This window comes from Lepidochelys kempii, chromosome 11 (genome assembly GCF_965140265.1).
Source record: "Lepidochelys kempii isolate rLepKem1 chromosome 11, rLepKem1.hap2, whole genome shotgun sequence".
NCBI classification, from domain to species: domain Eukaryota; kingdom Metazoa; phylum Chordata; order Testudines; family Cheloniidae; genus Lepidochelys; species Lepidochelys kempii.
Window position 1 is genome coordinate 59,165,569 of NC_133266.1, and position 14,901 is coordinate 59,180,469.

The following is a 14,901-nucleotide window of genomic DNA, read 5'->3' on the forward strand; positions in this document are numbered from 1 at the left end:
AAAACATATTTCTTATAAGAAAGCCAAGTTAGAAAAAAACAAACCCAAACCAGCTCAGCCAATTAAAGATGAGAGATCTAGGTAATTAGCCTTTTTAAAACAGGGTTAACCATTGTAAAACAAGACATAACTAGGGCTAACTTATTTCCCCACTTCTGGGTTTCCTATATCTATCTGAGCTGGCCCAGAAAAGCAAAGTGAACTCTTAAGTCTGCAACGTGTTACTATCTTGGCTAATTTATTGCTTGTGAAAGGTGCTGAATTGAAGCCCTGGAGACTGATATCCTCTTGTTATCCACCGCACTGGAACAATATGAGCAACAGCAGTGCAGGCATCCCTACACTGAGAGAGCCACGAGCTGCCACTCTAATGGGACCCCTGATTAGGAATGTGCAAGGGTAGCTGTGTTTCCATGTGCCTTTAATCCTTGGCATCTCTGCAGAGCCTGCCAAAAGGGGTGCCAATTAGTGGCAATAAGATGTAGGTTTTATCATGGGCACCGTAGTCCATCAGGAACTAGGCTGAGACCTCCAACTACTTTCACATGTGATGCTTTGCGAACATTCATAGGCCACTGTTCTGCCAGCGCACAATGATTTTCAGTCACTAGTAACATGGGCTAGGTTCACTTGAATTTTTTTGTTTTTTTTAAACATGTAGTATGTATTTGCTCGGATAGGAATTAACAGGGCTGAAGGAGAGAGATGTTGGGTTACTTTTTTATTTAATTTTATTTTGAAAGAAACCTCACTAATATCTGCATACTAAAATATCACGTAAATGCTGAGAATCATTATATTGTGTTCTGTAACCACAGCAGAACCAGTTCACACATCAGTACAGGAATCGGGAGCCACCTCATCTCAGGTGAAAAAAAAGGTATATATACACTTTTGTGACTGATTTTTGAAGAGACATCCTCCATTTCCATGCCTGGAAAAATGCATAATTGCATACTACTTGTGCATTTTTGGCAGGGGATTACTGTATGCTTTATTGTTAGCAAGGGAATACTATTCATGGGGGAATTCTGCACTACTGCGCGCCTGCAAATTTAATGAGCCCTGCAGATTTCTAATTGTGGAGAAAAAAGCTTCTGCCAGAATGTTGCTGCAGTTCTGCCTGTTGCCCACCAGAGGGCACTTTGGCGATAGCCCTAAGCTGCAGCTCCCTGCCAGTGAAGGGAAGTGCTTGCAGGGCTTGTCAGGCCAGGTCAGGAGTCAAGGGCTGTGGGGTGCTAGGGAAGGGGCTTATAAGGGCTAAGGGGGAGGACAGACTGGGGAAGGGGCTGAATGGGAGTGGAGGCACAGGGCCACGGGGGGAGGGGTAGAGAGCTATATAGGGACAGGGGAGTGGCTGGCTGAGGGCACAGAGACATGGGAGCAGGCAAGGGGGTGCAGAGCTACACAGGGACAGGGGAGTGGCTGGCTGAGGGCACAGAGACGCTTGGGGATGGGGGAGGGATACAGAGACACATGGGGACAAGGGCAGGTATGCCTGACTGAATGGGAGAGGCTGGGGTTAGCCAGGGTCTGCGTGGGGGAAGCTTCCTAACAATCCCCCCACACACACACCAAAAAAAACCCACCACAAAAAAAAACAACCATTCCATACTTTTCCCATCCAGACCCAACAACCCTCCAAGTTCACACCCAGGCTCCTTCCCAGCAATCTACTTCCCTCTCCCTCAGCTCCTCCGTTACCCCTGACTCTCCCAAGCCTTTGCACCGCTTCTGAGGGGTGCGGGAAATATGGTTCTGTATTGTAGTTTAAGTGAATTATTACTGAGAGTTCATTATTAATATGCCTAGTAAGGAATCTGTTTGTCAAAAAAAACATTTCCTGAATCTTTTTTGTTGTCTGTATTGTTACAGACATACTTGCTGACAGGTATTTTGAAATAAATGATCAAAAATAATTGAAACTGGTGTGATGATATTGTGTTATTTTGACAAATAAAATATGCATAATTTTAAATTTTTTGTTGCAAAATTTTAAATTTTTTTTGGCACAGAATTCCACCAGGAATAGAATATCTGTAGCAAAGTGGTGGTAAACTTGTTAAAGGGGAGGGATTGAGTGAACTGAACTGTAGTTTTTCCACAAGATGACTGCTCGGTAAGGAAATACATGTTATTGTAATTAACCATGCCGCTGCAGGTGTATAGAACACACAGTTGTTCCACTTCCTGTTAGTGTGGCAATAAAAAGTTGTCCAAGTCCCATTGTGTACAGAGAGAATTGACAGTCTCTCCATCAGGGTCATTGCTGTGAATGGCCATATGATTAAGAAGATTCTTCTTAAGTTAAAGATCTGTCTGCAGTAAACAGCTTTGCAATCAAACTTGCCCCAACTTTCCTAGAAAGTCTGGGTCACACTCCGCATTTGTTTATGGCTTATGATGCAACTCCATTAAAGATAGTGAGATTGCATGGAGTGAGGGGCCAAACCAAGGTAATAGCAGTGCCAAATAAAAACCATGCATCAATGCCTCCGGAACCTTTCCCATCACAGAAGTGAAGTATGTCAGTTAGAGGGACATCTGCAGCACCTCCACATACATTTCTGCCAGCCACTTTGTGCACAGCCCACAGGGTGAGAGAGGGAGGGGGCAGCTCTGTGTGGGAAGGGGGTTCAAAAGGAGAAGGTCTGTGCACTGGAGGAGAGAGAGCGCAGCAATGAAATAGATATTTGCTCTTTTGCTTTTCTAGGTGTACGATGATCAGTACAGAATGCAGAGTCGGCCTTTGGGGATATGCCTGATTATAGATTGCATTGGCAATGACACAGGTGGGTCTCAAGAACATAAAATTCTTTGCAGCTCTACTCTGCAGCATGTACAATATTGTAATGTAAGGATTATGATTGGCCAGACTACATTCCGAGTGTGCAAGTGTGTGTTGCAAAACAAAGGTCAGATCTCATTGGTCATCTGGTCTAAAATGTTGTTATTTGGTACTATTATTTGGTGGTGGTTTGGTTTTACAGTAGTGGCTAAAGGGCCCAGCTGAGATTAGCAGCACATTGCCCTCCGTGCTGTAAATACACATAGCAAGAGAGTCTCTGCCCCAAAGATCTTAAGCTGTAAATAGACCAAGAACAGACCAAGAGGAAGAAAAAGGGTGGAGTCTCTGGGAGGGAGTGACTTGCTCAAGATCTCACATCAGGGGCAGGCATAGAATGGAAGTTTCTTACTGCTTTTAAAAATAAAAGCAATAGTGCACTTCAAACAGTGTGCTTACATTGGACAGCACGTGTCTTGAGTAGCTGAAGGCACAGAACCTTTTATTCATAACACACCTGGGTTTCTGTCATATCTCAGCTTAGCAGAAGCTGATATCACAGCTTTAGAGGGGAAGGAACTGGTTTCTTTAATTTCCTCTTGACATTTTTGGAAGCATTTACATGTAAAGTTGAATTCCATAAATACCCAGGTTAAAGTTTGCATTTTTCAGACAGTCTTTTGAAAAGGTCCATGTGACAGACTCTTGCGTAAGCAAAAATCTCTCTAGGGCTTGAATCATGCCAGTGGAATACACGAGTGGCTAAAAACAGAAAACAGAGAATGCTTGCAATCAGCACCAATTCAAGGCTAAGGGCAGGCGGAAGGAGGGGGTTTGTGAGCAGCTCTCTGCTGTTCCTTATTATTAATGGTCTAAGCGGACAGACCATCTTTCTATAATGCTTACACTTTTCTTCACACAATATTTGGAGAATAGTAACTGCAAACATGGAGACGCAGCAGGATCTGAATCTGGCAGGCAAGTGGCATCTTAGGCTGACAGATGTAAAACAAGAAATTCTGATAGCCACCATATGGGGATTCTTGGAACTAGAAGTCATAGGCGGTGGAACTAGGAGCAATGGCGTAGCCAGGTGGAGCGAACAGGGGCAGCGGACATAAAAAAGGGTGCCACCCGCTTGTACACATCGGGCGGCGCTCTGGGTCCTCGGCGGCCCTGAAGGACCCCGCCACCGAAATGCCGCCGAGGACCCAGAGTGAGTGAAGGCCCCCGCCGAGCCGGAGCGCGTGAAGGCCCCTGCCGCTGAAGACCTGGAGCACCGCCGGGTGAGTAAAAATTTTAAAAAGGCACCTATAAATTGAAAAGGCGCCACTGGTGCCCAGAGGGGGAGCGGCTGCTCACCCCGGCTTCGCTACCTGCTGGGAGTGCTGGGGGTCCTGCTGCGCACCCTGGCTTGATGTGGGTTCCATCATATACGGGGTTTACAGTTCAGTTCAGTGGCTCTCCGCACCCCCACTATCCAAATTGTGCTAGCACCCATGCTAGAAGGGACCCAAGGCCTTACCCTGGTGCAAAAGGGAGAGTGAAGGGAAGGTTCTCTGAATTTTACTGTATACGAGTTCCCGCAGCTACAGCTTGTGTGGCATCCTTCGAGATTGCTGTGCCTTTCCACTCTTCTAAAGGGAGGCAGAAGTTGAATAGGAAAAAAGGGATTTGTTCAGAGCCATGAAGGGAGAAGGCCTTGCCTACATTCCTGACGCTTGAACCACCTGTGATAAAATTAAAGAAAAGACTAGAAGGAGGGGCCTGTGTAAATGATTATGCAGCTGTGCAAGTGGCCACATAATCATCTCTGTGGTACATAACATGAGCTGGTGGCCGTCTGAGTTTGAAGACAGCCTGAAACAATAGTTTTGAGAGAAGCGTGAGCTACTCATTCAATGGGATATTCATGCTGACGCCTAATTATGTGAATTTAAATGTGAACATTAACTATTTCACTGCTCATCCTTTTAGCAGGAAAAAGGCTAATGTATATCTCTGGTGTTCAAGTTCGTGGCAGTGAACCGGGATGACCTTGCCTTCTAAAGGGCTTGGGGCTCAGCTGCACCTCTGCCAGGCTTAGCCCACTTTCCCAGGTGGAGGGACCAGTCAGGAAAGGGCCCGTGAGGAAGCCTAGGCTGAGGAGCTCTTAGGGAGAAAGCCAGGGAGAACAGCCTGCAGTGAGCAGGAGCCAGTGAGGAAGGCCACATGGGAGGGAATCCCACTAGGAGGAAAACTTCAGCAGGGATAGGACTGAGAACCCTGCAGTAAGGGTATCAGCCACTAGGAAGGGAGGGGAGAAGGTCTGTATTGCATTAGCTTGGTTCATAGCCAGACTCCCCAGAGTGGAGGGCTATTGGGCAAACACCCATGTGTGAGTCTGGGTAACTGGGCAAGAAAGGGAAACAGAGTTAGGGCAGGGCCTGAAGCGAGATCGTGTACGTCCCTGCTCCGGTTAAATATCTGGGCAGCTGGTTGCTCTGGTGGAGACAAAATTATTCAACCCTCCATCTCCTCCCCCCAAAATGGGGAATGAAAGGTGAGGGAACCCTCCCCACAACCAACAGCCCCACTGACTCTTGCTGCCAAAATCTCTGGCTCTCATTCCCCTCCCAACAGCTCCCACTGCACTGTTAGCGTTGGCAATACTAAAACCTGTGGCATGTGGAAAATGTGAAGGCTGCATAAACAGAACTGAATTTAATCTCAGAATAAGGAGTATAAGGGACGGATACTCTGCAGGTGAGAGTTGTGTGTTTGTGTTCATAGTGAATGAACTAAAGGTCACGCTACAGAATTACCACTTTGCTGTGCTGGAAGCTCCCTCCTGCAAGCCTCAGGAGTGGGGAGCTGTGTGTGGCAGCAGGCTTGGGTTGGGATACAGAAGATGGGAGGGGTGGAGGGCTAAAGAGATCCCCTATTCCCATGATAAGAAGGTCAGTGAGGAAAAACCAGATGCACTTAAATTGGCGGCAGATGGAGGTGGAGGCAGAGGAGTGGGCTCTTAAGGTGTGGAGGAATTGAGGCTGTTTTTGGCCCTGCATGCAGTCCTGCTCTTTGTGGCCCAATTTAGCAAAGTACTTACTGTAATCCCACTTACTTCAGTGGAATTTAGGCATGGGCTTAGCTTTAAGTGTGTGCTGAAGCGCTTTGCTGAATAGGGTGGTTTGTTGAATGGCAGGACCTACCTTCTTACAGCAAAAGTGGATGTGGGGAGAAGGGCAGAGAACTGGAGGGAGAGAGAGAACTTGTTGGGAGGGCAGAGAGTAGAGGGGGAAAATGCTATAAAAATTCAGGGTCCCTCGTGCATAAATTTAGATCTCCTCTGCCACATAAGACATCAGACCTTGTGCAACACACACACACACACACACACACACTTCTAAATGGCTGTTACTCAGCAAACACCCCATACTAAGGAAATGGGCACCGGGCATCGGGTCTAATAACAACAAATCGAAGAGCCCTAAACTAGCTCTGCCACACCTGCTCCGTATGGACAACTCAGCCCTGACAAAGGAGCAAAACTGTCCTTACAGGAGCATGCTCCAATCAGAGAATGTTAACTTGGTAGAGCAGGGTCCTCCATAGCCAGAGGGGGCAAAAACGGGTTAAATCTTCAGAAATTGGCATTTAATATGCACCGGCAGACTATGCCTGTATGCACAAAACGGCTGTCTGCATGCACAAGTACTTGTTCTTTGCCTGTGCAAAATCCTGCAGTAACACAGCTGCTTGCACAGCTTTTTTAGGTCTCTCAGGAATAGTTAAATGTAGAGGATAAATTTTCTATCATCACCTTCTGGAAATGGGCTGTTAAATAGACTTGTACTTTATGCACCCACCCGTATTATGTTAATAGGATTACAAGGAGGTTTGACAGCGGCAGGGCATATGACAATGCCTACATATAGTTTAAGAAGGGTCTGATTATTCTAGAGACCGTGTGGTGAGATGCCTGATTGCAGAAGTCAGATGTTTTCAGGCAGAGGAGAAAAAGGGTGGGAAGAACTGCTGGGGGACAGAGCTGCATCTGCCATCAGCAGCGGATGGAGTGCAACTGCCCAGGAGTTATTCTGAAGAGACTGCACCAAAGTTGGAGCAGCTGCAAATGACACAAAACACAAGCAACACCACTTTATCATAGATTGAATAAAATTCAAGCCCAGCCACCAATGGCTAGATTCTAGGGGATCTTGGCTTCCTTTCTCAAATCAAGATGGAAGCTGGGATCTATATTTGCAGCATTTCTCTGGCAAAACAATTCCACCTTCTCTGCCTGGATTTTTTAGTGATAAAGGATGTCGTTAAAATAAAGTGTTTGCCGTGTCTTGGGGGGCGGGGTTTCTGCCACTGGAGTTATATGGAGCATCGGATATTGCCCCCTTAGATCTCTGCACCCCTGGCTTTTACTTTTCCCCTTGTTCAACCTCTAATGTGAAATAGCTCCATCCAAAGCTCACAGCATATTTTGCAAAGACAGAATAGCATGCAATTAGAATGTCAGCTGTAATTAATTAAATAATGTGTATGTGTAGGTTGCTACAGATAAGCGTGTGTTTTTTGTGGACGGATACACACACACTCACACTCTCTCTTTCTGCTAGGAATAAACTATGTAAAAGACACTCAGATTGCCTGTTTGTACATGCCCTACATTGGAATAAATATATCTGATTGTTGTTAACTAAGAAACAAGGTATTTTTAGGGCTAAACAGTATTAAAACGATTCAGTCTCTTGAATAAAAAAATCTCATGGGGCTAAACCTGATTTTACCTGAACTGTGCACCCTCTTCAACATTCAACCTCCTGAAGAGGTGGTGTTCCCCCCACATGGCCCTGAGAGACTGCAGCCTCTTGTTAATCGCTCAGATAGGGATGTTGCTTTTCCCATCTTTGAATGAAGCATCCTGGCAGAACACACAACTAACTGTTGATGCCTGTCAGCTTTTCTGAACAATAGATTTAACTGGCTGCAAAAATCACTTCCATTTTTCCCCACTAGTTTTTAAAATGAAAATATCTTAAATTTGAAACATTATTCTTTCCCTACTTAAAAAACAAATGAAAAACCAGCAACAAAAAGAACCCCACACAACCCTGGGAAAGTCTTTTGCATTATTTCACATGATCAATCCATTTCAGAAAGTGAAAAGAATATTACTGTCTCTGTTTCTCCGCTCCTCCTAGTGAGTGAGCTTGCAGAGCTATTCCTTTAGCTCACTAGGTAGAGCGGGGTGGCCAGCCTGTGGCTCTTCAGGAGTTAATATGCGGCTCCTGCTATAGACGCTGACTCCAGGGCTGGAGCTACAGGTGCCAACTTTCCAGTGTGCCGGGGTGCTCACTGCTCAACCCCTGGCTCTGCCACAGGGCCTGCCCCCTCCCCTGAGCCTGCCGTGCCCTCACTCTTCCCCCTCCCCCCCAACCTCCTGCACACCACAAAACAGCTGATTGGGAGGTGTAGGGAGGGAGTGGGAGGCTGATCCACAGCGCTGCTGGTGGGTGGGAGGCGCTGGGAGCGGGGTGGGGGGGGCTGCTGGCGTATTACTGTGGCTCCTTGGCAATGTACGTTAGTAAATTCTGGCTCCTTCTCAGGCTGGCCACCCCTGAGGTAGAGGCTTATGTTTTTGGTGTCGTAAGTTCTGGTCTCCATGCCAACTCTGTGTGGTTTGCTGGGGATAATAGCATGTACAGCTATTGTTGGCTACAAGTTACGTTCGCAAGTAGCTCAACCCCCTTTCCTTTTGCCAATTTGGGACTTCTAAATTTCTGGGGGCAAAAAGCAATCCGACTTTATGTCTGTAAAGTGCTACGCACACCTGTAGCGCTCATAAATAATAGAAAATATTTTAGAAAATGTATCTGGGGAATGTGGTTAAGAGAGAAAACAGGGAGGTACAATTCTAAGTGATTTGTGGTAGTTAATGGTTCAGTAAACATTAAAAGTTACTTGTGGTTTCAGTCTCCAAGATCTGATTGTCTAACATTAGCCAATGACCCAAAAATAGTTCTTCAGAGCCTAAAATGCTCTCTTGCAGTATTGTTCAAACAGACAGCAGAGTTAAAATCTGATGTCCTCCCATGTCTGCAGTTAACTTTTGGCATAATTACGAGGTTTCATTTGCGGTGTTCTGCCTTTTGTTGATGAGAACGGTCTGTCAGTTGTCTCTCTCTAGAAATCTTTCTTCACCAGGTTTGTGTGATTTAGTTGACTCCACTGTCCATTCTTCCTTTAGCATTGCAAGGATGAATTAATGCTGTGTCTCATTCCAGCAGCTGAGCTCTGTACCTTGCCTCAGCACCTCTTTTTAGTTCTGTCATAATAGCCACTTTGAGTAAATTTTCACAGTTAGAGACGGGGAAAACCCCTGTTATGCTGTCCAGCTCAGCTCCCTGCCCGTACAATTTTGCTCTCCGTCGTACGCTGTCTATCATTCTGTCCAGCCTGATTTTAAAAGCCCTAAGCCACTTCTTTTGGGACTCTGGGCCTGATCCAAAGCCCACTGCAGTCACAGTTTAATGCATCTCACATTTATGAAATACCTGTGGTGACAGATATGGCAATTTCCTGCAGTATCCTTGAGAAACCTTGTTGAATTAAGCTTAAGTATCATTGGAGTCAGTTGTATTAAATGCAAAGTTTATGTGGGTGTGTGACCTCTCTAGGGCGGGAAGATAGGACGTGTGGCCTGGGAATGTAGTTCAGAGGACTATATTAAAAAAGTGCCAGACAGGAATGGACTTTTGGGAAAATAAATGTGAAATGGATTTCCTGGGAAATACCTAGAGGGAGGTTAATGCAACTTCCCCACCTCCAGTTATACAAAACCTCAGCCTTCTGAAGTTACACCCTGATGAGTGGGTCATTGTCTGCTGATTACCTGCTCCCAGAGACTGGAGATCAAAGGCCTTACCTGTATAAAGAAATGACTGAATTGCCTAGCCTGTGTTCTGGTTCTGAGACAGCTATGAACTTATAAACATGGGGAAAATCCAGCTGTGGGTTTTGAAGGTCTGACACCTACCAGAGCCCAAGATTGGAGTTGAGGTGACCTCTGGTAACCTTCCCAGCATGTGTGCGGGTTCTTTTATTGTTTTTAATGTGTTTTCTCTGTAATGCTTTCACCTTAAGAATAAATCTTCTTGCTTAGAAAGGACTGTGTGGTAATTTGTACCTGGGGGTGATACATTGGTCATAGCCTCTGGAGAGAAAGCAAAGTGCAGATGCTGACCTTTTAGGCAATCTGGCTTGCTGTAGGCTGACAACTGTGCAGCCTCAAGAGAGAGTGAGACAGGTCTCTGCCCAGAAAGGTGATGGCTGAGGAGCTGGGAGCCTAAAGCAGGTGCCCTTGGTGAAGGAATACAAGTGCACTTATCCTGAAACTGTGACACTTTCCTCATATTCAAGATAGTATGTAGACATCATCATGTGTGTAATCCATTGTGACACTGATATCACTGCAAAGACTCTAGATTTTGGCTGAATTTCTTTAGTGAAACAAACCGCTTGTTTTTCCAGTAGTGAAACACCATGATATTAAGAGCCTTTCAACATGGCTGATATTCACTGAGTGAAATACATTCACTTTAACAAATTCCTTCTTCTTTTTCCAGATATACTGGAGGACACCTTTAAAGCTCTAGGCTTTGAAGTTCACTGTTATCGGTATTTAAGTGTGGAAGCCATGAACCAAACATTCCATGAAGTTGCAAGGCTGCAAAAGCACAGAGACTATGACAGCTTTATTTGCATATTGGTCAGCCGGGGGAGCCCTCAGAGCATCTTCTGCACAGACCAGACCTTTCCTGGGTACCCCTTGGATCGGGTGAAGAATTTTTTTACTGGAGACTCATGCCCTGAACTCCTAGGGAAACCAAAGCTCTTCTTTATTCAAAGCTACATTGTGCCAGCAGATCAGCAAGAACCCACCAGTCTGCTGGAGGTGGATGGGAATGAACAGAAAATCACTGCCAATACCAGAAGACCTTGGAACTGTAGTATTCCCCCAGTAGCAGACATCTTTTGGAGTCAATGCAAGGTGGATGTGTCTGTGCTAGAAAGGTCACCCAGCTCCTCCTCCTCTTATCTATGCTGTCTGGCTCAGCTCCTGCGCAATCCTCATAAAAGGTAAAAAAAAACAAACCAAAAAAACCCTTTTCATTCAATTTATTGCCCCACAGCAAGAGAGCTGAGGTTTCATCCTGCTTAGTACTACAGAGCACCTTGGTGATGTGAGAGACAATAGAGGAAGATGGTGCCAAGGTCTGGAGGGTTAGTCTAGGTGGGCCCAGACCTACAGGGTGCAGGCCAGGTACTCTAGAAATGGGGTGGAGCTTCTAATTCTGGAGCGGAGTATAAGGGTAATCCAGAGCTGGGGGTTGCAAGGTTACTTCCAGCATGGGAGAAGAAGGTCCAGTCCTGGAGAGGATATGTGAACAGTCAGGATTCCCATGCTGTTCTCCTACCCCCAACAGACATCCCCAACAGGCTATTGTCCAAACTGAGAGTTGTCTTTAAATAACAGAGTCCTTAAGCAGTACTGTACTTAGAACTATAAACATTTAGCCAGAGCTGCTTGCTGGTGTTTTGTTGTTGTTGTTTTTTTTTAATTTCCCTGCAGGACCTCTTGACCTTCCCTTTTTAGTTCAGTTTTCCTCAGAGAGCCATTTATTACTCTGAGTTGAAGCTAAGCTAAAGAGATCCCACCTGGTCTGGCAGCCAGGTTCAGTGTGAGTCAGCAGAAAAGCTCTGCACATCCCCACAGGGTCCTAAAATCTAAAACTTGGTCATAAGATGTCAGGAATGGAAGGAGTCCAGTCCTCCATGACATGCTAGTAAGTTTGTAGTATAAGAGATCCTGTCTGATAAATGCATATGTAACCTCAAGTTTGTGATCTCTACCTCTGGTATTAAAGACAGAGATTGGAAACATTCCTCTCGCTGAGCCTGGAGCTGCTTGTCCTCTGGTGCCGCCTTAAGTTAAAAGGGATGATCTCCTCCATTCACTTGTGAGAATTTTATTTCTCTCTTTGCAGAAAACTCCCCCTATTGGATATCCATATTGAGCTGAACAGCAGAGTGTATGATTACAACAGGACCTTGGATCCACAGCAACAATACTCACTCCTGCTACAACACACCTTGAGGAAAAAACTCTTTTTTCCCCCCAGTTAAAAGCTAATGGAAATTGCATGGGACACGATGTTAAGACGCGGATATCCATGTGGGCTTTTTCTTCAATTGTCATTATTCCAGGCATTTCTGAAGTGCCTGAGTTGCACCAGAAGTCCACAAGTAGTTAGTACAGCTCACAGAGCGCTGGTGTGTTATGCTCCCACTTAACAGACAGGCTCTCACATTCTGAACTAACTTCAGCTTCCCAGTGGTCCCAAGATGTAGCCCTACCTGAAGTGCTTTACAGTAATCTAATCTCTCAGTGACAAAAGCCTAGGTAAGGGAAGCCAGGCCTGCCTCTGAAATAAAAGGTCACACTTGCCAAACCGGGCACAGATGGATAAATGTGCTCTTTGCCACAGCTGACCCCGAGTATCCAGCAGCAGCCCAGGATTGGATTAGACTGCTAATCTGTGAATCTGGCTAGCAAATAACCGCCACGTTTGACCAAGCAGAGGAGTTTTTGTAGCTAGCCCCGTTCCTCGGGCTGCTTGCTCCCACCCTTCTAACGTTATTTCAGTCCCATCTAGATTGAGCCTCAGCCAGCGAGACTTAGTACATGCTCCAGTCTCAGGCAGAACCAAGTCACCCATTCCACTGCACCTTCAGACTCAGTCATAAGGGCAACGTACTACAGACACTGCAATCTCTTCACGTGCACAAGGTTCAGTTCTCCTGTGCCACTGCATTTCTACAAGGCAAAAGACCTCTGCTTAGTAATTTTATTTTTTTTTAATGACCTTCTCCATTCCCTAAGGGAACAATAAGAGATGGGATTACCATAAGTGTAACAATTCCTTTCCCTTCCACTATCTACAAGGCCCTGATCCTGTGCGCTCTGAGGCAAGTGAGTGTGCATGTGAGTACTTTTGATTGACTCTCAGTCTTTTTGCAGGATTGGGGCCTGGATGAGTCATTTTTAAGCTTCTGTCACTGGCCTGACTGTACTTCCATCCATGACATGGTCCCATCTCCCCCCCCCACCCCAGTCTACTTAAAGTAAGTAAACACACAAACCCTGTTGGGAACTATTTAACTTGGTACAGCTTCCTGTGTAGCAAACAAACTAAGGCCTTGTCTACCCTTAAAAGGTTTTCTGGTATAACTATACCAGCAAACTCTCCTAGAGTAGATGTAGTTGATATCAGTTATACTTGTTGCTGATATAGCTTATGCTAGTTCCCCTAGTAAAATAAGCCATGGTTGCAAAAAGGACATTATTCTTGGTATGCCTGCATCACACAAGGGGCTTTTGCCAACAGCTATGCCAGCAAAATATAACATCCCTAACTGACAAAGCTATGCAGGCAAAACTTTTAAGGGTAGACCAGGCCTAAAAGAGGGCTGCCAGAGGTGAAATGCTTGGTAGCTTGGCCAATAAGTTTGTTTTAGAAGTGGCCATTCTGCTTCCCAACCCCACCATGTATCACCTGCTGTGGGCTTGGCCATGACTTTCAGTAACACTCCCTTGAAGCCAGACTGCTTTTAACTTTCATCCAAAAAAAGCACAAGCCTAGAAACAGCTTCTGCAGTCGAAACAGTGGAAGTTTAGCAATTAGCCCAGTGTTGGGCAAAATGTGGCTGAGGAAAGAAGACTACGGAGATGCTGTAGAGAAAAACACATATTTATTTATACTAATATATAATTTTTGTGTAATAGAAATGTGTACATATATAATACATATTAATATCTTTATTTTGTATGTGTTCTAATTTTTTAAAGATTAACACTTTTTGTTTAGTTTGTGTTTTAATTTCATATTCATTCTGATTTTATGCATATTATATATAGAGGAGGAAATGAGAGATTGTGATAGGAATAAGGGGAGTGGTTGGTAAAAGTTTGGGATGAGTGTGACTCATGCCATGTTGTCAGCCCACCGCCACCCAGAGTGGAGTCCCTCCCTGGACCCTGCGCGGCTCGGGGGCTGGACTGGGACCAGGACCAGGACAGGAGGAGTGAAACTTCCACGGGCTCGTGGAGGGAGCCAGGCCGAGCAAGGGAGATAAGAAGGGGAGGACTTAAAGTGACAGTGCGCTCACTGTCTCACACTTCCCTTACACACAGAGACTGCCTCTCATGAGTCACAGTCCCCCAATACAGATTGTCTCACACGCACACACTCACTTCCCAACACCCACTTACACAGTCCTCCAACACACAGTCAAACACAAACACACACTGGCTCGCTCTCTCTCACACACACTTGTATTGTTGTTGTTATTACTGCTTGGTACTTCCTGTCAAAATGCTTGTGGTGAGCCAGGAGTGACTAAGGGCTGCAGGAGGGCTGTGGCCTCTGGCAAGATGCAGCCCCTATGTGACAGCGCAAAGCCTGTCTGGAATCACTGCTGCAGCATCTGCTACATACAAAGCTTAGTGTGTGTCAGCTATTCTGATCGCTGTCCCTTTACATTTATCAGATACAAGCAGCCCTAAAGGAGCCATTTTTGTAGCTGGCTGATTGCTGTATTTCCTTCCTTCACCGCTGTTCTATTTAGGCTTTTTCTATCTTCTATCATTGATTTGCTTATACACCTCCTAACACAGAGGTGGGCAAACTATGGCCTGCAGGCCACGTCTAGCACACGGGACCGTCTTGCCTGGCCCCTGAGCTCCCGGCCAGGGAGGCTAGTCCCCGGCCCCCCTCCCTCTGTCCCCACTCCCCTGCAGCTACGCCACTGCACGGACAGCGCTCTGGCCCGCCGCTCCTGTTGGGCAGTGCAGCAGCATGGCTGACTCCAGCATGGTAAGGGGCGGGGGGGTGGATAAGGGGCAGGGGATCCTGAGGGGCAGTCAGGGAGCAGGGAGCGGTTGGACGGGGTGGAGGTTCTGCAGGGGAGGGGCAAGTAGGGGACGGGGAGCAGAGGGAGTTGAATAGGGGGTGGGAGCCCAGGGGGCGGTTAGGGGCAGGGGTTCTGGGAGGGGGCAGTCA

The 14,901-nt window shown here is 46.1% G+C and overlaps 1 protein-coding gene across 4 annotated transcripts in view; it reads left to right on the forward strand.

Moving 5' to 3' along the window:
• Positions 1–13,661, forward strand: part of CFLAR (CASP8 and FADD like apoptosis regulator) — a 35,745-nt gene extending 22,084 nt beyond the window's left edge. For all 4 annotated transcript variants that reach the window (XM_073306397.1, XM_073306396.1, XM_073306395.1 and 1 more), the window contains 4 exons: positions 819–880; positions 2,714–2,792; positions 10,405–10,918; positions 11,827–13,661. In XM_073306397.1, coding sequence (XP_073162498.1) covers positions 819–880; positions 2,714–2,792; positions 10,405–10,918; positions 11,827–11,965 — 794 coding nt within the window. In that variant the 3' untranslated portion in view covers positions 11,966–13,661. The remainder of the gene's footprint in view (positions 1–818; positions 881–2,713; positions 2,793–10,404; positions 10,919–11,826) is intronic.
• The last annotated feature ends 1,240 nt before the right edge of the window (positions 13,662–14,901 follow it).